The sequence below is a fragment of the Sinocyclocheilus anshuiensis genome, unplaced genomic scaffold (genome assembly GCF_001515605.1).
Source record: "Sinocyclocheilus anshuiensis isolate Anshui unplaced genomic scaffold, SAMN03320099.WGS_v1.1 scaffold267, whole genome shotgun sequence".
NCBI classification, from domain to species: Eukaryota; Metazoa; Chordata; class Actinopteri; order Cypriniformes; family Cyprinidae; genus Sinocyclocheilus; species Sinocyclocheilus anshuiensis.
The window spans coordinates 3,034,595-3,059,749 of record NW_015552637.1 but is presented as its reverse complement, the minus strand read 5'-3'; the positions used below and the strand labels follow the sequence as shown (position 1 = coordinate 3,059,749).

At 37.4% G+C, this 25,155-nt stretch overlaps 1 protein-coding gene across 4 annotated transcripts in view; it reads left to right on the top strand.

Moving 5' to 3' along the window:
- The window catches only part of LOC107666800 (oxidation resistance protein 1-like), a 172,470-nt gene that overhangs the window by 43,729 nt on the left and 103,586 nt on the right, over positions 1 to 25,155 (top strand). Inside the window, exon 1 of one of the 4 annotated variants that reach the window (XM_016458244.1) lies at positions 12,644 to 12,717. The exons of the other annotated variants lie outside the window; for them this stretch is intronic. Within the exon in view, the coding sequence (XP_016313730.1) occupies positions 12,692 to 12,717 (26 nt within the window). The 5' untranslated portion in view covers positions 12,644 to 12,691. Of the gene's footprint in view, positions 1 to 12,643; positions 12,718 to 25,155 lie in introns of those variants that run through there. 4 annotated transcript variants of the gene reach the window in all.

The following is a 25,155-nucleotide window of genomic DNA, read 5'->3' as shown; positions in this document are numbered from 1 at the left end:
TGGGGGGTGGGGATAAAGGCCTCCTGTTGCAAATCGATGCGTTTTTGTAAGAAAAATATCCATATTTAAAAAAATATAAACGCCTTTCTTTCACTTCTAACTGTCGTAGGCGGAAGCCGGTCTGGCGGATGACGCAGGACGTACGTGTCATGCGCACCGGTGATTAGTGACGAACGCGGAAGCGCGACAGAGAGAGAACAAAACAAAGCGCCGGTCATAAGTATCGGAATTATAAGTACAAAATCATGATTTGTAAAGAAAAATGTTGCACGATTTTGATATAAGCCAAGAGGAGACTGGTTTTCCTTTGATAAAGTAAGGAAAATTTGCTTCCTTTGCTCCTGTAAACAAACGTTGGTTTTCACAAGAGTCACAAGCGCATGCTCTACACCTACGTCATCCGCCAAAAAGGCAGTCTTTCGGGAACGCGCGTACGACAGTTAGCGGAAGTTACAAAAAACTGTTTTATAGTAATAATAAACCGTGTTGCTAGAGATGCACAACATGGCTTTGTTTGGAACCATTTTCGTTAGTGAAATAGAACAAAAGACAATATACATTGTCTCTACAATTTAAGCTACATATATTTACTTCTTGTTAATTGAACTGTTGCCCTGACACGAAGAAAAGTCTGCCACAGACCATGCTAACAAAACATATAATCGCTCTAAATGCATGTGTGTGTCCTGACTCCTGAAGACTGTGTATAAAAGACTATGATTAAATATAGTATATATTTAGAATATACTTTAAATATAGGCCTAGTATATATATATAAACATTCGGGGCTTTACTGAAAACATTCGGGGCTTCACCCCCCTTAGCCCACCCCTAGTGCCACCCCTGGAGTAAAACATGGGCTAATTTTCATTTTTGGGTGAACTAACCCTTTAATTACTCCTCATGTCGTTCCAAACCCGTAAGACCTTCGTTCATCTTCGGAACACAGATTAAGATTTTTTTTATGAAATCCGAGAGCTCTCTGACCCTACACAAAAAGTACAAAAAGTATTTTTGTAGCTTTATAAAATTATGTTTGAACCACTTTTATTTTAATGATGTCCTTACATTTCTGTGCCTTGATTGTGGTATTATCCTCGCTGTCTATGGAGGGTCAGCGAGCTCTCGTATTTCATCAAAAATACCTTAATTCATGTTTTGAAGATGAAAGGAGGTTTTACGGTTTTGCAGTGACATGAGGGTGAGTAATTAATGACAGAATTTTAATTTTTGGGTAAACTATCCCTTTATGAACTTTTTGTCTTAATTTTATGTTGTTACTTGTTTTTTAACTTTAATGTGACACATGTTGTCATTGTCCATTTCAAAACTGAGTCCAAGTCCCGAGTCGAAGTACCCCAACTCTACTCTTCTACTCTACTCGGCAGCTATATTTGCAACGCCTCCGGGCAGCTGTTTCGGGCATCTAAGACCAAGTCCTATCTAAATGAACAGGGGAATCCTGAAATCTCAAAAACTGCTTGCTGAACTCGAAATTAAATTACATATGTGACCCTGGACCACAAAACCAGTCATAAGGGTCAATTTTTTTTTAATTGAGATTTATACATCATCTGAAAGCTGAATAAATAAGCTTTTCATTGATGTATGGTTTGATAGGACAATATTTGGCCGAGATACAACTATTTGAAAATCTGGAATCTGAGGGTGAAAACACATCTAAATATTGAGAAAATTGCCTTTAAAGTTGTCCAAATTAAGTCCTTAGTCATGCATATTACTAATCAAAAAGTAAGTTTTGATATATTTACGGTAGGAAATTTACAAAATATCTTCATGGAACATGATCTTTACTCAATATAAGTATTAATTATATCAACGAATATCGACTCTGGACCTTGTTTACTGTTCAGGTGTTACACCTCTGGACTGCTCGGCAACTGCAATACCCATATCCGATCATAAATTGTTTTCTTTCAATGTTAATGTTACACTCTCTAGATCCAGGCAACAACGTTCTATGACATTCCATAATATAAAAAAAAATCAACCCCTCAGCTTTTACTGTTGTAATCACCAACCTCCCACACAGTGACCATCTCTCTTCCTCTGATGAGCTGGTCTCCTTTTATAATTCTGAATTACGACAGCTCCTGGACAATTTTGCACCTCTTAAAACTCGGACTGTATCTTTCACTAACTCTGCACCCTGGTTTACTCCCTGGTACAGCCTTCCTGCACACCTGTACTGCACTGCTCAATGTGATGAATTTGTCTTTTTTCAGTAACAAAATAACTGCTATCCACCAACATTTGGCCTCTCCGGCTAACCCATACTGTAATTCATTATACAGTGTTTCAACCGATTCTTTTCTCTTCTTTTACCCCGCCATCTGAATTAGAAATTTCTAATCTTATTTATAAATCTAATTCTTCCACATGCTTACTTGATTCCATACCAACTCACCTGGTAAAAGCCTGTCTTCCTTCTCTTTCTCCTCTTATAACTCATATTGTTCATACTTCCCTTAGCTCTGGCACTGTTCCATCACCTTTTAAAATAGCTGCTATAACCCCAATTCTTAAAAAACCTGGTGCAGATCCTAATAATTTAGATAACATCCGTACCATTTCAAATCTTCCTTTTATTTCGTAAATTCTTGAAAAAGCAGTTGCAGCACAGGTCCAAGCTCACCTTAGTACTTCCCTTAGCTCTGGCACTTTTCCATCATCTTTTAAAATAGCTGCTATAACCCCAATTCTTAAAAAACCTGGTGCAGACCCTAACAATTTAGATAACTTCCGTCAAATTTCAAATCTTCCTTTTATTTAGAAAATTCTTGAAAAAGCAGTTGCAGCACAGGTCCAAGCTCTTCTTAGTAATAATAACTTATATGAGTGTTTTCAGTCAGGATTTCGTCCCAAGCATAGTACCGAAACCGCCTTGGTGAGAGTAACAAATGATCGGTTAATGGCTGCTGATGGTGGGTCCTTATCTATTCTTGTTTTGCTTGATTTGAATGCAGCTTTTGATACCATTTCACATAATATTTTGTTAAACTGTTTATCTGCTATTGGTATCGCACTGAAGTACTCCTTGTAGGCACTAACTCTATTCTCTCTAGGTCCTGTAGTTTTTCTTTTCCATTGATGGTTCCTCCGTTTCTCCTTCTTGCCAGGTTAAGAACTTGGGGGTCATCTTTGACAGCACTCTTTCATTTGAAGCTCACATTAATAGTATAACCCAGTCTTGTTACTTTCATCTCCATAATATTGCTCACCTTCATTCATCTCTCACCCCACACAGTACTGCCATTCTAGTTCACTCACTTGTCACCTCTCGCATCGACTACTATAATTCTCTTTTATTTGATTTACCACACAAGCTTCTCCATAAACTCCAGTTGATTCAGAATTCAGCTTCTCGTATCATAACCCAGACTCCATCTATACAACACATTACTCCATCTCTTAAACAGCTTCATTGGCTTCCCATCAAATTTTGCATTGAATTTAAAATTCTTCTTCTCGCGTATAAAACTCTCCATAACCTCGCTCCAACTTACCTCTCAGATCTTATTCAGCCCTACACCCCTTCTCGAACCCTTCATTCTTCCTCACTGGGTCTTCTCCATACACCCACGGCTCATCTAACCACCATGGGTCATAGAGCCTTTAGCTGTGCTGTTCCTCGCCTTTGGAATTCTCTCCCAGTTAACATTCGCAACTTAGATTCGTTATCCCAATTCAAAGCTAAACTCAAAACTCACTTATTCAGAATAGCTTATCCTACATGATTACTGTCTACACTCAAATCTTTAATTGTTTTTTTTTTTAACTGCTCTTTTTTATGGTTCATTGATATTGCTATTTATTGTTATTTATTGCTGTTTTATTTATTTATTTGCTCCTGATGTACGGTGACCTTGAGTGATTTGAAAGGCGCCTTAAATAAAATGTATTATTATTATTATTATTATTATTATTATTATTATTATTATTATTATTATTATTATTATTATTATTATTATTATTATTATTATTATTATTATTATTATTATTATTATTATTATTATTATTATTATTATTATTATTATTATTATTATTATTATTATTATTATTATTATCCTAATGATTTGTTTGCATTAAAAAATAGATCATTTTGACCCATACAATGTATTGTTGGCTATTGCTACAAATATACCCGTGCTACTTATGACTGGTTTTGTGGTCCAGGGTCATAAATGTCAAATCAGCAACAAAATCTGAAATTAACTGCCCCATAAATGTTTGCTCAAATAGTGTTAAAAGGCTTATTTTTCAATCTAGACCAGCCAATGCGCATGTGCAGTCATAAGCGTGTCTCAATGGGAACCGGAGCTTCTAACGGCCAATGCAGTGACGGAATGACTTTACCAATCAGCAATATTCTGCCATATTGTGTTGCAATTTCTCACATTCACAAGTAATAGGAGTGAACCGTCATTGTATATTTGTCCATAGTCTTTGGTAGGACATCCAGCTTACTATGACCAACAATACTGACATTTAGTAGCTGATCAGTGTGTGATCTGGCTGATGTCTGTGTGAAAGCCTCATGTTTGTAGAAATCATAGCCAGTGGAAAGCCGCTCACCCTTGTCAGAGGACATGTCGGATGTTTTAAATCAAACTTGCACTTCTGCCATCACTCGGTTACATAATACATAACGGCTACTTTTAGGTTGAGGAGCCCTAGGACAGCTGAGCAGCTGTAATTATCATGAAAGGTCATTGCGCGCTGTGGAGCACACATCCTTTGGACCGCAGAATGAATTGGCCAACAGCAGCCCAAAGGAAGAATGAGTTAAGGATCGTTCACACTGAGTGTGTTTTATTTATTTATTTATTTTTTTTATTTTTTTTTATAAATAAATGGAAGTTGTCAAGAGACTATGTTGTTGGTTGTAGTGAACATTTCACCCAGTAGATGCCGTAACGTTATTGGTGGACTTCACAAATAATAATTGCATTTGACCATGTGACCTTTAGAATCAGGTTGAGTGGTGCTTTGATCACACACGCAGTGTTGTTGGTGTTGTGCAAGATTTTATCTCCTTTGAACCCCAAAGCAATTCTATTCACTGAACAAGCTTTACTTACTGCCTGATTATAAATCCCACAAAATCGCTTCAGTGTTATTTTAGTATTATTTATAGTATTTATGAACATTTTCAATTAGCTTTCATTTTGAAATTTTCAGTTTTAATTTTAGTAAATTACTTGTGATTGTCATTTTTGTTAGTTTTTTGCTTTTTAAAATATTTCTATTTAGCTTTATTTTTTTCAGTTTGAGTTTTAATAATTTTAGTACTTCAACTAACAAACTTGCTTCTAATTTTCATTTAAGTTGTTTAACTTTAAGTTTTTTATCTAATAATTATATACTTATTTCAGCTTTATTTCAATTAAGGAAAATGTTTTTTTAATAAATAAAATTTTCAATAACAACAATAATAAACCGCTTTATATGTGTTGGCTTAAATATAAATATGGCAATTAATATTAAAATATTAATGGTCCGATATTGTGCTATGTAACCAAAGATATAAAATAAATAGTTGTATTTAATTTTATTAGATTTTTTTTCTTCAGTCCGCCGAGAATCATCTAGTGATTTTGCATTAGTCTAAAAACTGAATGCGTACTGTACTGTGAGCTAGCCATACATACTTAATAGTATATACAGTTCCCTTTCAGTCGGTCACTCTCGACGTCACGTCGGATGACCGACGAATTGGGATCTCGCTTAGAGAGACCAATCTACTTCGAGTGTAAACTAAACAAGCCAATGCACATTGGCATGCGATTATTGCATCCAGCTGCCGCTGATCACAGCGTGAGTATAAGTAGGCAGCAGATGCAGCGCATATTCAGCTTTTCGCTTCGGAGCCGAGCGATCACATCGTTCTGCTCCTGACTACTCTACTGAGAGAAGAAGACTGAACGAGTTCAGCGCGCGTTTAGTTTACACTCGAAGTAGATTGGTCTCTCTAAGCGAGATCCCAATTCGTCGGTCATCCGACGTGACGTCTCAGTTCCCTCCTTCAGGGAACGAGGGTTACCATACGTAACCGAGACGTTTTTTTTTAGTTACCACAGTTACAAAAGTGAAAAGCAGAAAGACATTTTTGACTATCTATAAGAAGATATCTCAGTAACACATTTATCAATATGTGTTTGTCACTGGGTTTGCTGTTACCAAGTTGGCTTACATGTCTATGGAGGGCTGGGTTTTGAAGAGAGAGCATGTGTTCATCATTTTTTACACAATGAACAATACATATGAAAAGAACAACTTCATTGGTTCTTGCATATCTCATTATGCACAGAGATTGAATATGTGGATGTTTGGCTGAGATTTGAGAGCTAGACTATGGTCTGTATGTCAAGTATTGCTTCAAAAGACTTGAAATAGTGCATGGATCACTACATTTATGATGCGTTTTTGTACTTTTTGGACTTGGGTAGCCCTTGGAAACTACATGCTTATGCAAAGTTAAATTTTTTGTGTTACATGAAAGTTTGAAATGACCTGAAGGTGAGTAAATGATGACACAGCACTCATTTTCAATTTCCCTTTAATGCTTAATAACATATCTGACATTTAGACTTTCAGTAACACTGATGCAGCAGGTGCTTCATTAACCTCATGAGTCACATCATTACTAAAAACATCTTCAATATGTTCTCCCAAAAACAAGCGATCAGTGATTCCCACTAATGAAGATCCATGGCTTGTTTCCGCTGTGCCACAGTCAGGAATAGCGTGAAGTCGCATCGTCACGTGATCAGCTTCACAGCCTGAGAAACCGAGAGGATATCCGCAAGTGTGATGTCTTCATGTGAGCTGTACACGATTGTGATATTCACCATAGAGCATCATGGGAGTCTGCTGCACCTCTCTCCACACAGGCTCTTTCATCACTGGTATATACAGATGCACGTTTCCCATAGATGTCACGAGGATGTGAACCATGTCCATGAATTGCCGCTGGGCATGAGCTGTCTTTAATGTCAGCTGTGTGAAGCGATTTCCGAGCCAGATTCTTGCTGAGCTGTGTCTTAGCAGGCTGTTGTTCAGAAAGAGCGAGAGAGATTGAAAGTGAATGGAGAGAGAGAAAGTGAGGGATCAGTCTTTTTTACGCTAGCGCACTGTTTTCCCCCCAAGGCGAAAACCCTCCATCTGGGTCAGTTGCAGTGTCCGAGATGGTTTTTGATGTGTGAAATAATTTAGCACCTACAGTGCACACATTGTTCTCTAGCCTCATATATGAAACATTCAACATGACGTGAAAAAAAAAAAAGTGATTATTCTCCTTGACTGGTGGTCGCTAATAATGCATATCACAGGTCTGGCTCGATAGAAACACCATGTTGTCCCTCTCTTTTCTGTCTGAGGTTTAACTAATATTTTTTAATATGTCTTATTTATTTGTCAATTTGAAAAGTGATTTAATATTGTATTATTTGCTACATTTCACTACATTATTACATGTCAGATAAATAGATTTAAAATTAAGCTCAATTTATAATTCATTAAAAACTACTTATTTAATTCACATTTTGAAAAGTTACTCTTTTAATTTACATTTAATTGCCTTTTTAGACAAAAAAGACATATTTATAACTATTTAATTAGGTCTGAAAACTGATTTATTGTTACATTTAACAAGTATAAAATAAATTTAAATTAAATTAGTACGTTTTTGAATAAAGTGAGTATAAGTTATTTATTTATTTCAAGAAAAATATTTATCTCAAGCTCATACCTGGCTTATGAAAAATTTTAATCCTGAATACCTTAAATCTAGACAGGAATTGTCTATTTATCTGTCTGTCTGTCTGTCTATCATTTAATATTTACATACTTTGCATTTTTTCCTAATTAAAATATGATTTATTACAACAGAATGCGGAAGAATGTGTTCCCGATCCATTGATGGGTCCTAATGACATGAAAATCTTATGATTAATTAACAGATCACTTGCTTTCTTATCTGGGTTTTGGTGCATTTGTACTCTTTCATCTCTCGTCTTTACATGCTTGTTTTTGTCCTCTGCTGAAGCCTGTTTTTCACCCCCCTGCTGGTCGGTTGGTCCCCAGTCGTCTTTAATGAAAAGAGCCGGTCAGCTTTAGCTGCAGTCGATACTTCACCTAGACACAGGATAAGAGAGGGACGCCTCTGACAGCAACATGCAGCTATCAGCCTCTTAGTGAGGGCAAGAAAAGACCAAATTTCAATTTGCCACCCATGAAAATGTAATCTTCTCATACTGGGAGCTGGAAAGAGGTTGGTGGATTTTCTGCTGGAGGACAATGACAGACACTTTGTCACAATAACACATGACTGTAGAAAAACAAAAAACAGCTCTACACATGTACGGTACTTGACTCACTTATTCTTCTTAATGTATGCTTTCAAAATATGTTAAGAGATATTTCTAGTATTATTGTTTTTTGTATTAAACTTTAAATCGGAGTCTTACAGCACATGATTTGTTAGACAATTCTTAAATGTCATACTATAATTCATAATCAGTGTTGGGCAGTAACACATTACTTAGTAACGTGTTACTGTAATTTGATTACTTTTTTAGTAACGGAGTAATTTAACGCGTTATAATTTTCAAAATAGTAATTAGAGTATAGTTACAAGCCGAGGTCTCTATACGTTACTGCCGCGTTACATTGATGACAATGCAGTGTTTTATAATCTAGAGATTGTAAAAAGGATGTAGCACACGAACTGTCGAGTCAAGTGCCAGCGGATTAGAGACCTGCTCCCGCGAGACCTGACGCAACAGCGGTGCGGGACAAGATGGGCGAGTGTGGGTGAGGACGGGTGTGTGTGCGGGATGCGGAGAATAAAATGATTCACGGGACTCCCGCAAAATAGAAATATCTAAACATAAAATATCTAAAACAAATAAATTGTTATTCATCTATTGCACAAAAGCAACAAGAACTAATATAAAATAAAATAAAAACGATTAACAGGCGTCAGGTGCAAGCGTAGGCAGATTTTCTATTTAGGCTATAACACGTGTTTGCTGCGTTGAGTTTTGAGTTGATTTCTGGAACGCAATGTCCGGTCAGGAGTGCAGTGCTGAAATGTGCATGCTCACGAATCCTCTCATTATAACACACGAATTGTAGACATTATGAAAGATTCATTGTGTTATAACAGAGCTTTGTGAGATTGCGATGAACGGATGTCATCTTTTTAGAGATTATAAAAGCAGCGCTATTTGCTGGCAGCAGCCTATGCTTGCTTTAGTTTAAAATAACTGTGTTTTGTGAATGTTGATGCTTTAATAACAAATATTTATCGGGAGAGTTTTTGCTGGGATTTCATGGATGTAGTCACAGAAAAAAGTAACGTAACTAGTAATGTAACTAATTACTTTTGAAATAAAGTAATTGGAAAAGTAACGTGATTACTTTTAAAAGGATTAATCAGTAATTTAATTACATTTTCAGAGTAACTTGCCCAACACTGTTCATAATGCAGGTACGTGTTGTATATTCAGCTTGGCTCGGGGGCGCTAGCACATACATCACTGCCTGTTTACAGTCAGTTTTCGCTTTTAGATAAAATATGTAGTTATGTCCTTCTCCTGCATTGATTTCATCATTGTGATTGGCTTGACACTATTAGATGTGAGTCCTTTGTGAATTGTGTTGTGTTTTTTTTTTTTTTTTTGCTTCACTCTGGTGGGGTTTATTTTTGGATCCAGACCACTGACAGCATCCTGCCATAAATATAAGCCGGCATTATTTGTATTCTGCACCACAGTTGGTAAGCCATCTCAGAGCAGGTCTATTTTTCAACCCCAGCCTAGAAATATCATCCTTTGCTACCCTCTGCAAACACGACAGAATGGACCCGAATGGCCCATTTTTTATTCAGATCTATCTGTAGAGCTTCATATAGGCCACTTTCCATGAATCCGGCACGCTTTGGTGTCCCATTACTTTTCACAAATTCCCCCCACCCTTTTTTTGTTATGAGATCGATGAGATGAAAATAGTAGTAAAAATTGGCCTAGCATAAGAAGTGGCCATTTTTAAATGCATCAAATGTCTGAATACCCATTAAAATGGTGATTTTGGCCTGAATCATGTCACAACCTTTTCATTACCTTATGGTAGCTTTAACTACAATCTAGGAAAAAAAACACTGATTTGTTTTTCAGTCTGATAGGTTTTTAGCTCCATTGTATGTTTAAAAAAAAGCTTTAGATCTAATGTGTTGATGGTTTTATGCTGCCAGGGGTATTTGTGGACACCTGAAGTGATTTGTTTTGTGTGTTTTTGGGATCTGGGCCACCATTAGCCCCAGGTATTTCATCATCAACAGCAACAATGTGTGTATTGTGCTGTGACATTTATGTGTGTACATGTGTTTTCCTCTTTCACAACCCATACGTATGTGTGTAGACTGTCATATAGAGGGCAGATATTTGTGATTCATTGAAGACTTGTGGTGTGGTCAGATTTACCATCTTTCAGTGAATTTTTTACAGGTGAAATTCAGTCATTTTGATAGAAATCCATGCAAATGCAAACAACAACATGTATAAGATGATCAAACTTTCTGAATTAACCAACAGAAAGATGCTTGGTTTAAAAGTGACTATACACTATATTGACAATAAACAATGGACTTTTTTGCCCGCAAAATTTTGACTACATATTTTGACTACATTCATTAGTTGCACACTGGTTTGTTATTGTAGCAAATGTGATATTGACTACACATTTTTATGCCCTTAAACACGACACTGAACAAAACAAACTGTGATTTGCTGCTTTACTTATGTAAAGCTTGCACATTTTATATTTGTATGTGCTTAATAAAAAATACCCTGCAATTGTATTTTTGGTATACTAAACTGGTATACTTAGAGGCTGCTAAATTGGAGCAACTAATTTTGTACTTAATGCACTTTAATTGTGCATAAGTAGTGCTGAAGTCCAACTAAAGATATACTGATTTTGATTGTGCTAAAGTGGAACTATTGCAAGTATACTTCAGGTACTCTGGTGTTACTTATTTGAAAAAGTAGCTCAGATATTTTATTGTAAATGTAAAAGTAATGCATTACTTTACTAGTTACTTGAAAAAAGTAATCTGATTACATAACTTGTAATGCATTACCCCCAACACTGTCTACTGATATACTTTACAAATTTAGGCACCAAGGGCCAGTTTTACTAAACAGGGCAAATTAGCGCGAGAGTGCAATTCCAAAACAGCGCCAATGGGTGTGGAAATTTCTGCGAGTGATTTACTAACAACTTAAAGAACACAGACGCAATTTACATATTGACCAACACAATATACCAAGCGCAGTGCAAATTAGCGTAGTCGCGAATAAAGAATAAAGAAATAAAGAAGCCACAGTACTTTGAAAAGAACCGGAGGCCAAAAAATGAAGGGTTGCAAGACGTTTTGATAGACCTGGTATTGCGTGACTTCTAGTTGAGGGTTCGTCCTTTATTTCCTGAAGCAAATTAAAAATAACATGACTTGGCAAACGATATGTTCGGATAATGTGTTCTTTCCAAATAAATTAATACGTGAGGAAAAATCCTCTCCTTTCTACCACGAGCACTCTGTTCTCTGCGGTGCCTCCTCCAGCAGCAATAATTGCAGCCATTTCAAGCGCAAAATAGTTAAGACATGCTTTTTTGGCGGTTAAATTATGGCGCAAATGCCAGTAATTTGACGGGCGCAAACGTTAGTAAAACACGTTGCGTGATTCATTTGAATATTCTTCCATAAATTTTGCATCTGAAAGGGAAACTCCTAGAAATGCATATTCAATAAGGTCAGGCGCAAAAATAACTGTCCACGCCTTTTCATCGCTAATTCATCACTGCGCGTCTTTAGTAAAACCTGACAGTTCAATTTTAACGCCAAAAGACGGTTTGTGCTGGCGCAAGCTGTTAGTAAAACTGGCCCTTAATATCTTGCATTTAAAGACTGATATTATTCAAAGATCATACAATCATCATCAGTAGTGACATTAAAACAAATTTTAGACTTAATATTAAGAAATGTGCATTGTGTACAAGTAGTACTCCAAATAAAGTTTAATTATCATTTTTATTTCAGTAAGTCTCGAGCCATATGTCAGTAAATATGTTAATAGATTTGAACTATACTTAATATGAAATAAATGTATTTTAAATATATTACTTTTTACTAGGGTAGTTGCCTAGGTAGGCAGCGCACTAGATTTGGAACAAAGCAAAAGTGTCAGAGATCAAACAGTGACAGGAGCAAGCAACAGTTATATAGACAGTTATATATAACAGTTATAACTGAAAATTTGACCTTGCTAAGGGAGAGTGAATAATTGTTAGTGTTAGTTGTCCTTGGCTTGGTAATTTTTCACTCTTTCATTCCAATTTCCTCTTTTCTTGTTGTCAATATCCTCTTACTCCTGTTTGTTTAGCCTGGCTTCACAGTGCCGGACGAGCAGCTTCAAATCCTCTTGCATGGCTCAAGCTTTGCTCTGGCACTTGCTCTTCCTGCATCATCAGTCGTTTGGATATATTCGTTAAATACATTAGCCCGGTGGCCCACTCTCTTTAAGACCAGTCACATGATCTCGGTTCTGCCTTAGCTTAACCTCAGCAGTGCTTTAGTCCACAGATCAGCTCTGAAAGCGCACCATTAATGGAGCCCGTACTTCATACACCACGGTATGTACAAAAACTGCAACTTTTTATACTCAAGTTTTATTGGTCTTGCTGGAGACGTGGTGAAAGTTGTGCGACAACAACAAAATTTGTGTCAGATTCTGCAAACAACTAATATTGGAAAAGCCATTTCCGTAAGGAGGCTATTGAGTTGAATTAATGTGGGATTTTGATGATCAAAATAGGTTTAAGAGCAGTGTTTTTCCTGAGTCTTTTAGTAAACATGAATTAGCTTACTGCTTTTTGATTGTAGCTTTTATCTGTGTCTCTCTCTTTCTCTGGAAATCATCCTTAAATGGGGAATTTGCCTTGAGATGCATTCAATCAATAGCAGGAAAATAACAGCTCTTGGACTAAAAGGCAGATTTGCTGTACAAGTTAGAAAGACGTCCATGGCACGCAGACGGAGTGAAGAGATTTGAAAGGATTGAGAAATCTCTCTTTGGAGAAACGTACAAGAAAGCAATTATGTCTGACCAAGACTTACCTGCTTGTTCTTCAAAAGACAGAGCTGCTGTTATTTGCCATCACTTTCCCTCTTCAATATACAATGAACATACAGAGTGCCAAGAATTTATTTGTTTTGTCAAATATTTCATACTCAAATCTCCTTATTCTGTCAGATGAAATGTAATGGGTTTTTTTAGCCCGTCTTTAAATGCATCTTAATGGGTTTTTGTCTTTCAGCTGTGTTTAAATCTTTCAAAACATATTTTTTGAAGTGCAATCAAAAATTATTTTTGCTCATGCTTTCAGGATATGTTGTCATGTTAATTCCATTGGGTTCAGTCTACTTAAAATTTGTAAAACGGAAGTTTACTTAAACCATTTATGTTGAGACTACATGAAGAATTTTTGCTGCTAACTGAGCAGTGGATTTCTAGTTCCCAGCATGCTTTGAAAAGACTTGATTAGGAGAGTAAGTCAACTGCATTATTATAAAAATCAGTTTAATGCATCCTTATTGGACAAAATTTACTGACCCGAACTTTTGAACGTTGTTTTAAGTGTAAATTTATGTTTTTGAGAAAGATGGGGGCGGGGGCGGGCTGTAAGTGTTTAATGCTCGGGTGTTTGGGGATTTTCTATTGTTGATGAATGAAGCCTAGTCTTAGGATGAGGACGGTTAGGTATACTGTATGTTGCTATAATGAGCAATTGCTGTGCAAAAGCCAGTATATTGATTGACCAGTCTCTTGTGTCTTGCTCATTACATACATTTAAAAAAGCTCTGTTGATTGATATGTTTTCCCTGCCATAAAAAAAACCTTTACTGGAAATGAATATCATAGTAATATGGGCCACCTTTTCATGTGGATCTGTAACCACCCTAACATGCTGACATCCTAGCAGATGCTGTGAGGATAGGTTAAAGTGAGGCATGGCATTTATATTATAAGTTTGCAAGCTGACGCTCTTATTAGGTTGTGTTTCCAGGCTCTGTGTTTGTTTGAAGTGAAGTGAGCACTCCAGGACACACTTTAAGCTGAGCGGTGGCCACGATAATCCTACTTGATCAGAAAAAGTGGATTTACAGAGTTTTAACCGCAGTGTCCCAGTTAGCCCGGCCGATGAAAGCCAACCCCCGGTCCTCCGTCAGCTTTTATCTTTCAATTCATTCATCCATCCATCCGTTTATCCCTGCACCTTCCCCTTTCAGTGCATCTAAAAGCTCATCAGAACTCATAATATATTTGGTTTCAAACACACACTGTTACATCATGGAGTTCATAGCATGCACAATTGTAAAAAACTTGCATTAGTGGGATGTAGCATATCATATACTGTGACAATGGCAAATCAGATATGTTTAAATGAACCAGTAATACAAACCGGTCCTAATAAGTGTGGTTTAAGTTGTCTGATCCATAAATGCATGTTTTAAGTTCACTTATGTTCAAGTGAGCATCTGAAAATGCTGACGAAACATCTCTGTCTGCTGTCATTTTCAGCCAATTCAGAGGCATCATTGCACAAGTTATATACGAGGTGTATATATATATATATATATATATATATATATATATATAAAATAGCTTTATTTGTTTTACACTTGGTTGTTTTTATATTATTATTGCGTTGTTCCTTTAACACTACATGCATGGGAAAAATTGGTTTGTTAACTCAACTTTGGTATTTCAGTTGTCAGTTATTTTCAATTCATTAATAACTTAATTGAAGCAAAAGACCAGTAACTGTACATGACAATAAACATTTATAATTTGAGAAGATCTGTCAGTCAAACATTTGGCAGTAAAAGCTGAAGTGCAAGTATACAGTTAGTTCTGGCTATAAACTTATTTTAGCATTTATATTCTAATAGAGATATACAGTTGTTCATTTAGTTTTGTTAGGTAAGTTCGTAGAAGTAATTTGATGGGTGGCAGTTTAGCTCATTTGGCAGCTAATTAATTAACTCCACTAATCTGTGTGCTGTTTGTGTTCGTGTGTGCCTGGTTGTTTGTTTGTGTGTGTGTGCATGAGTTTGTGTCTATGTGTTACACACTGAAGAGAAGGTCAAGAGTGTAACAGCTGCTGCCGCCCAGTCTACTGCACAGGAAGCAGCATGTTTCATAAAGGTGTAGCGCGAGTGTGCTGCATTGCAGCATGCATAAACACACAGTGGGAAATTGTTTCCTTTAAGAATCTGTGTGCAGTGTGATCATGTTGCAGGCTCAGTGTTGGTCAAATTTAACATCTTTAGCATTTCATTTGAGGTTCGCTTAAAAGGTTTCTCTCTGGAGAGAACCTCTCATCAACATTCAGCTGCCATTGTAATTATCACACACTTGCACATGTGTTTATGTAATTGGGTGGGATCTGTTTATTAGTATGAAATGAAAGCAGGGAAGCAAAGATCATACACTGCATTCAGACTGCCTATATTGTTTTACCTTTATAGACATGGTTAGAGATAAAGAACTTCCTGCAGAAAAAGTGCTCTGTTATACACCGTCATCCATCCTTTAATATGATATACTGTATCTTTCAAGTAAATGTTTTGCAAATGCATTTCATAATGGCCTTGCCAGTTTAAATATTAAAGAGCCAGAAGACGTGAACTCGCGAGCGCAGTGAGAAGATCTGTGTGGTCGCTCATCCGAAGCGCGTGAACCCGCGTCTCACAACGCGCGCAAATATTAAGCTCTCTTTGAAGTATTGTGCTTGAATGGACAAATTCAATCAAAAATTATGTCAAAATGCCTGTCTTGGTGAGTATCCTAGCAGACATCGTCGGCTGAACGTACAGTATCAGTGCACTGGATCAGTGCGTTCTCTTAAAGTGACAGCACTTTCTTAATATTAATCAAACAGCAACAATACGGAAATCTCTCACTGCTCTTGTTTGAATAACTTTTGTAACTTTAATAAGGATTAATCTTTAATTTATACAGTCAAATATGCAATGTTATTTTACATTTGATTTATTCAATTTCTGTACCTAAAAACTATGTTAGACCTACCTAAAAAAACTGAATGAAAACGGTTTATTTTATTTGTATCTTTTTTCACTGTTTATTTGTGCTTTTGCTTGTAGTTAGATTATTTGTTCTTATTTTCTTTATTTTAATTTGACAATATAGTTTTTTCCCTAAACATAGCACATACCGAACCGTACCGAAACCTTGACTCTGGGATCTGATATCTGGGACAGTTGAAATTTAGCACAGGAGCATTAATTTTGCTTGTAAATGTTACCACACTTTGAGTGAAGCTAACCTGCGGCAAATTCAATTGAATGGGTATGATTTGGAAAGGCACACATGTCTTAATAAAAGGTCTAACAGCTGAAAATGCATATTAGAGCAAAGACCAAGCCCTGAGGTCAAAAAAACTACCTGTAGAGTTCAGAGACAGGATTGCATCAAACCACATATCTGGGGAAGAGTTCAGAAAAAAAATCTGCTGCATTGAAGGTTAAAAAAAAGAATGTAGCCTCCATTATTCATAATGGCAGTCATTTGGAACAACCAGGACTCTTCCTAGAGCTGGCCTCCTGGCCAAACTGAGCAATTGATGGAGAAGGACTTTGGTTAGAGTGGTGACCAAGAAGCTGATGGTCACTCTAGTTGAGGTCCATGATCATATGTGGAGACAGGAGAAACCTACAGAAGGGCAAACATCGCTGCAACACTCCACCAGTCTGTGCTTTATGTCGGTGTGGCCAAATTCAATCCTCTGTGAAGACACATGAAAACACTCTTGGAATTTGCAAAAAAGCACCTAAAGGACCCTCAGACTGTGAGAAACAAGATTCTCTGGTCTGATGAACCTCAATTCCATGCATCATGTTTAAAGGACATGGTAAAATTTCTGGTTAAAAACTTCTGGTAAATTTTCTGCCCAGTCTGAGGTTCTGAATACTCTGGACTGGGTTTTCAGAACCTCAGACTGGGCAGAAAATTTACCTTCCAACAGGACAATGACCCGAAGCACACAGCAAGAGTGGCTTATAGACAGATAATTGCCAAATGCTGATGTGCAAAACTTGTCGCATCATACCCTAAATCTTTTCATGTGACAACACTGAAGAAATGACACTTTGCTACCTCTCGGCCCCGCCCCACTCGTCACATACCCCCATCGCCCCTCGCTGGCCGGCAGGAGTCCCCCGTTCCCTGCTCCTCCCCATCATGGCGGATGGAATCAGCCTCAGGCGAACGGCGGCAGCTCCTCCGCTCCCTCACGGACGGCAGCCGTCCCTCCACATCCCAGGCGGCCGGCAGCGAGTTCGTCCGCCCCCCCGGTAACTCCCTCCAGCCCACCACCTCGAGCGTCCATGGCGGCAGACTGCTCCACCATGCTCGATGGCACCATGCTCCTTTTATCCTTCCGGAGCTCCTCCGTGGGACTCGAGACCGGTGAGTGGCGCAGGTGTCGTGCATTATCACTTACTTCACCGGCCTCGCTCTTTTCCCACAGCTCTCGGCCCCGCCCCACTCGTCACATACTGCTACTGTATTAACTGCCATAATCTCTAACCCGTGCAAGCCTGGACAGACACCCACAATGAATCAGATATAAACCAGAGATGTTTTATTCGTTTGTAAATCAGAACTAGTGGCGGATATGTACTGTAATCCTTGCTCTGCTTTTCCTGCCTTACAGACATTGCTTTGTGATTGATCTTGCACGTTGACTCATAATATAAACCTCTTACTGCTTTGACTGGTCAGCCATGTTGTTGTGCGTTTACCAGTGGCTTAAGACAGAAAGGACTAGGCTATTACATGACTGGCAAAGCCCCTTTCCAGCTGCTGTCTGGAATGTTCCAGCACATGGGACACAAACCAAAACATGGTGCATTTCTTTTGGCATTATTTAACAAAACTGTGTTACTGTGTTTCAGCTGTTAGAGTTCTTGTTGAAGTGTGTGCTTTTGGTTGGGTTAAAAAAGTTAAATGGACTTTGGATAAGGAATAAAGGCAGAGTTTTGAACTCTAGATAGTGAAATTGAGAAGATGACCACTTGATAACGGCCCCGTCTTGAATTCATCCACCATCTGTTGTGTCCAGATGGAGGAAGACAGTGTAGACCGTTATGGTGAATGACTCAGTCAGAACTCTGAGAATGGATGGATGGATGGATGGATGGATGGATAGATATTGTGGATAGATGGATGGATATTGTGGGTGGATGGATATTGTCAATGGATGGATGATGGATGGATGGATATTGTCAATGGATAAAAAGATATTATGGATGGACAGATACTGTAGATGGAGCGATGAATGGACATTATGGATAGATGGATGGATGGATATTGTAGATGGATGATAAATATTATGCATGGACAGATACTGTAGATGGATGGATGGATATTGTGGATGGATGGATGGATATTGTAGGTGGATGGATGTATGGATGGATGGATGATATTGTGGATGGATAGATGGATGGATAGACATGCATGGACAGATACTGTAGATGGAGCAACAGATATTGTGGATGGAAGGATGGATGGATATTGTAGATGGATGGATAGATATGCATGGACAGATAGTGTAGATGGAGCAAGGAATATTGTGGATGGATGGATGGATGGATTGATATTGTAGATGGATGTATGGATATTGTAGATGGATGGATATTGTGGTTGGTTGGACAGATGGATAGATGTTGTGGATGGATGAGTGTTGGATAGATATTGTGAATGCATGGACGAATAATGGATGAATGGCTGGATTGATGGATGGATGGATAGATAGATATTGTAGATGGATGAATGATGGACAGATATTGTAGATGGATGAATGAGGAAGAGATATTGTAAAAGGATGGGCAGATGGATGGATAGATATTGTGGATGGATGGATGTTGTAGATGGATGAATGCTGGATCAATATTGTAGATGAATGGGTGGGTGGATGAATAGATATGTTCATATCTATTCATATGAACATATCTACATATCTCTTGAGAAAAAAAAAAACTTACATTTCACTGCTGGTCATATATTCTCTATATAACCATGTATGTGACAAATAAAAATCTTGAGTCTTGAAATGTAGATGGATGGATGGATATTGTAGATGGATAAATGGATGGATATATTTTGTAGATCGATGGAAGGATTGATTGACGGATGGATATTGTAGATGGATACATGGATGGTTGAATGGATGGATGGATAGATATTGTAGATGTATGGATGGATAGACAAATAGATAACACTGAGTGAACAAATGTCTTGCACAAGTTATTTCATTACATTTACAGTACATACAGTATAGTATTGAATTACACACAATGTAGGATCAGAAGAGTTGAAAACCTAAAGAAGAGTTTTGTGAACATGCTGTTAGGAGTTTGCTCTGTGAGTCTTCTCTGCAGCTAGTGGTTGAGTTGGTCAGACTGCAGGCAGGAGCTGGAACTAAAAGACTGATTCAAAAAGTCTTTCATTCTACCTGAGTGCTGCTCACTCTCTCTCATTCACTGGCCTGTTATTTCTGATAATCATAAGCTTTCAAGGCAGAACAATGTTCATCATTCCTTCTCTCTTCAGCAGCAGCACATGTTTGCAACTGTCATACAACGTGACACGCTCAAATAGGAGCAATTTAAAGACGTATACATTACAATGGGCCGCACTACCACTGAAAGTCCAGAACCATCTGGAACAATTCGATCAAATGAAGCTCCCACAGTTCCTTTGTCTCCTCATCGAAATAAAAACTCAAGGCTGGATCTTAAGACTGACGGCTGTTCTTGGAAAATGTCGTAGAGATGAGCACTATTATGCTCAGAGTGATGAACGCTATTATGCTCAGGACTGGAACTGAGATGTGTCTTCTCAGAATGAATGGACGACAGCAAATCATCTGAGAGGTTTTAATTCTCAAGCTCACTGTGGCTATGTGTGTAATACAATACTACCACAATACTCCTATACTATTTTTGCACTTTGTATATAATTTCTTTATTGAAGAAATCAGGTTGTATCTATTATATTGAATACATTTTTCTATATACATAATATCCAGATAATCTACATTAATGTGTTATATGTGCAGTAATACAGTCAAAACACACTGCATGGAATACTGCATTATAATTAATCTATTCATCCATCCATCCTTGTTTTAAACATCAAATATTAAAACATTACTGTGCAAGTTAAGAGCTTTCTGTGATTTGCCAGAAAAATACCCTTAATAATATTCTTAATTTAAGTTATGGTTTCTCAAAATATACTCTTTATTGTCTTACAAGATTTTACTGGACAGAGATACTCCTTAAGAGTAATATTTAAGAGTAATATATAAGAGTAAAGTGTAAAGAGTAAAAATCTTATTTTTGAGCAAAAAAAATTTTTTTTTATTAAATTATATGAAAAATTGATTTAGCTTTGTTATACTTAAAGTCCACATGAATTGCGCTTTGCAGCCTAAAATTTTACTTCCATAATCTGACGTGTTTAAAAACTTTTAAGTGGGAATAACATTGCACAGATTCACAATTCACAATAATTCATAAAAAGCATGTTATTTTTGAAGGCAAATAGATAAGGCCTATAATAATGTGGGGTAAAATAAACTGATTGTGGCTCCTGTTCTGAAACTAATTAATATGAGGTACTCATCTGCAGCTCTTTTCTCTCCGGTACCGTATGCTTGGATGGTTTTATCCCGGCTCACTTTCAGGAAGCAAACAGATGTCCCACCTGAGCCCGAACATGACAGGAATTTCAGATGGACCTGTGGATTATGACTCGGGTCAAACGTCGGTCTTCTGTGCACTTTTGAAGGGATGAACTGTTGAACTGAATTTTAATGCTGCTTCTGCTGAGCTGTGCCATTGTGATTTGGCAACTATTCAGGTCTCTGTTGAATAAATCCATGATAAACAAGATTCATTATGTTTTAACTCGTTAGTTCAAGTACAAACTAGTCCAGTTTCCCCTTTGCATCTCTCATTGCGATCGCTACCAGCCCAGATTGTGCACAGTCATGCCAGCATGATGCCCGCTGACTGCTGATGGGATGTAAGGGTGACGTTTTCATGCCAGCTGCCCTGTGCCAGCGCAGACCGACTGGTGGATAGGAGGTGTTGGAGTGGAACGTGTGAAAATCCACGGGTCGACCCAGAAAAAATCACCAGGAGCCCAGACCACCATCTGAACCAAGAGTCCACCCATATGAGCCATTAAAGGCCATGCTGTAAATCTCTTCATGTTGCTCGGCTCTCACTCGTAGCTCACGGCTTTTAAGCAGCAAATGTTTCATAAACACGTCCTCCCCTGTGACCTCGTCCCACAGTGCCAGCGATGGGAGTCTGCACAGATGTGCCCTGTTTCTGTCCACTGGTCCCTGCCAGCAGCAGCAGATGTCTTGTGAGAGTGGAACTGGCTGCTGCGCAGTGAGATGACCCCTACAGCACATAAACTAGTGCTAAATATAAAGTGGAGTCCAAAAGTTTGCTTTTGGAGACTGTTAGTGAAAAATGCCTTTTAATCAAATACAAAAAATGTTATTGCATCAGCGTTTACAATAATGCATCTTTAATTGAGTTCTGTGGGTTTAAAAAGCAATTATATGATTTCATATTTTTGCTCAATTACTTTATGTATTAATTATTTTATACTAAAATTGTTTTTATTTACTTACAGAATTTCTACTCTCTATATATTCTACCATTCAGAAGTTTGGGGTTAGTACAATATGTTTTTGAAAAAAGTATTTTATGCTCACCAAGGCTGCATTTATTTGATTTAAAAATGCTGTAAAAGCGGTGATATTGTGAAATATGATTGCAATTTAAAATAGCTGTTTTCTAATTGTGTATATTTTAAAATGTAATTTATTCCTGTGATGGCAAAGCGGATTTTTCAGCATCATTACTCTAGTCTTCGGTGTCACATGATCCTTCAGAAACCATTCAAAGATGCTGATTTGCCAATCAAGAAGCATTTAGTATTATTATCAATGTTGAAAATAGTTGTACTGCTTATTATTTTTGTGAAAACCATGGTGCATCCGGATTCTTTGATGAATGGAAAGTTCAAAAGAACAGACTTTATTTGAAACGGAAATCTTTTGTAACGTTATAAATGTCTTTACTGTCACTTTTGATCAATTTAATGTGTTCTAGCTAAAAAAATATATGAATTTATTTAGATAAAGTGCTGTGGAAAAATGATAAAGGAGCAATAGATAATAGGAAAAATTAATTTAGACATATTCAAAATACACTTAATCGCATGCACATTAACTTTTTGCTTTTGATTCAGTTTTTTTTTTTATTCAATAACACACAAATTTCAATTTCCGCATGCAAATTCTTCATCCACGTCTTGATAGATACTGATGGATTTTTTAATTTACTTTTTTTTTCAGTTTTTTTTTTCCATTGACTGTCACCTCACAGGGCTACAGATATTACTTTTTTTGTATTTGTTCATCATGAGATCTCAAGGTCAGTAGTCTGACGTGAGAGTTGGTCTGTTGACCTGTGACTCATTAAATTGTGGCTTAAAACAAATGAGTCTGACCTGAATCTGCTGCGGCTCGACCCCTTACAGCATCACAGTGCTCTCACTTCACCACAACACATGGGATACAAGTGAACCTCTCTTCTCCTTTCCTCTCATTCTCTCTCCTCTGTGTTGTAATTCAGTTCAGTTTCCTGCTGAAATCATCAATGTTCTCCTCCAATCATATTTGCCCTCGGCTCTCCGTTTCCACCAATGAGAGAGCAGGAAAGCAGGAATGTGGCTAGCAACTAGAGAGTTATTGAGAGACTGCGGTTAACTCAAGGCCTCAGGAACATTGTGTGTGTGTGTGTGTGTGTGTGTGACTAACACACAGCTTGAGAGATGTCTGTGAGATGTCAGCGAGGGAGAAGTCTGCCCGGCGTCACATTTAGCGCAGTAATGAAACAGACGTATTCCTCCGGGTTTTTCATAACTCCTCCGGGTTATCAGCTCTTGTCTGCTGGCTGCGTTTCAGTAATATTGATGTATGTTGTGAAATGAATAGCAGCACCTCTGTTAGTTGCTGATTTATCGAGGTGCTCTGATAACAACTCTACCGTCCCACTCCACCAGCACATGCTGGTAAATGCCGTAGGAATCGTTAAATCCCAGCGAGATTCATAATGAGTTTGCGTCTACTGTGCGCATTATTTTCTGTTTTATAGCTGATTTAGTTAGAAACACAAAGGCAGTGTCAAGAGAGATGTACCTGCAAAGTAATGTTTGCTGCTCAGTCATTGTACACTTGATGTTTTTAGTTTGCTAAATATGGATCTGGTGCAGTTAAAGTATTTAGATTTATATGTACAATTAAACTCCTGAAAGTAGTATGCTATGTTGTCACCTTTGTACGTTAAAGCGTAAAAAATCATGAGTGGGGTATTTCTGATGTATTTTTTGCCATCCCATTAACAAAAACATTGACTTTGGGACAATGGAACTGAAACAACTAAAATGCTACCTCGTAATATTTGTATTCATATAAATCCATATAGTATTTAGTAGGGCTGTGCAAAAAATCGAATGCGATTTTCATGCGCATCTCGTCAGTAAAGCCGCTTCTGTGATTAGTAGTAAATCTCCAGCATTGCTTTCAGATGGAGCGGCATTTACTACACAGAGCCGTAGTTCACTGACAAGCTACACAAAATTACGTTTAAAATCGGCAATGAATCGCCTGCTTTTTTTTTTTTTGCACAGCCCTAGTATTTTATATAGTAATATTAAATTATCATATGACCTCACTATTTTACATCTACTTTAGCGAATGACGTCCAGTTATTATCTCTGAAATAAACATGGTTCTTTTTTTTTGTAAAATTGTACATTTAATAAAATCACACAGTTTAAAATTACACAAATTGGCTGTTACACAAAAAAGTGGGATGCAATATTCTACACAATACGCTTTTCTTGTATGATGCACATTTTGGGAAGTAACTATTAACACTGCTAACTTAAGCTTGTTTATAACATTGTAGCTTTTTAACAAGTAACATTATAGCTGGTATATTGCATACTGTAAGAGTAGTATGGTTGTATGCCATTCCAAATGTACCTTTAGTTCTAATTTTAAAGTCAGCATGAAATGCTGCGATGGTTATTTTTATTTTATTTTATTTTTTCCCACAATTTTTTTTTCAGTAGTGTGGACGCTTTTGGTGTCACTCACTTGCGGTTATTTTAGCTGTACAAAATCAGTCCATTATTCATGCTTGATATTGCAAACTGGTATTTGTTATCATATTATTTGAATTTATTATCATAAACATACATATAGTGGCTAATTAATTGAAAGTCTTGCACATTTTATCCATTTGGAAGTGACGGATCGGTGTTTGATAGTTGCTGCGATCTCATGATTGACAGGTTGCTGGAAAGGGGTGGGAGTTCATCACATTTAGAGAAGAGATGTTGTTGATGTGCATGGATAAATCATTTATAGTAAACACTTCAATATTCCATCAAATATAAGAATGGTCAACTTTGAGCCTCATACGTTGCTGTTTTGCTGTCGTTTATGTGTTTTTTCTTTTAGACAGCAGTTTGTGAGACTCTGTGTCCCAAAGATGTCACCATTCTCTACAAACGCACACAATTTTCTCTCTCTCTCTCATGCTAATACCACCATCAAGAGCTGATGCTGAGAAATCAGAGAGAGAAAAGAAGACGTGGAGGATAAAAAATTATGTCTCATCAGAAAATTTGGGCAGAAATGCAGGTTGCATGCAAAGTGCTGTGCAGAGTGACAGTCAGTTTATAGAAAGATGACAGTTGTGCATCAGTGTGTTATGAAACCGAGGGAATGTCAGGGGACGAAACTTCATTTGATCTGCTCTCATATGAACTCCAGTTCTTCTGTTTACACTGTAGGTGATCAAACAGATGAATATGATGTTTTTCTTGTTTGTTTTACTGAAAGTGTTCATCACATGCATATACTGTATGTGAATGTCATGCTTTATTA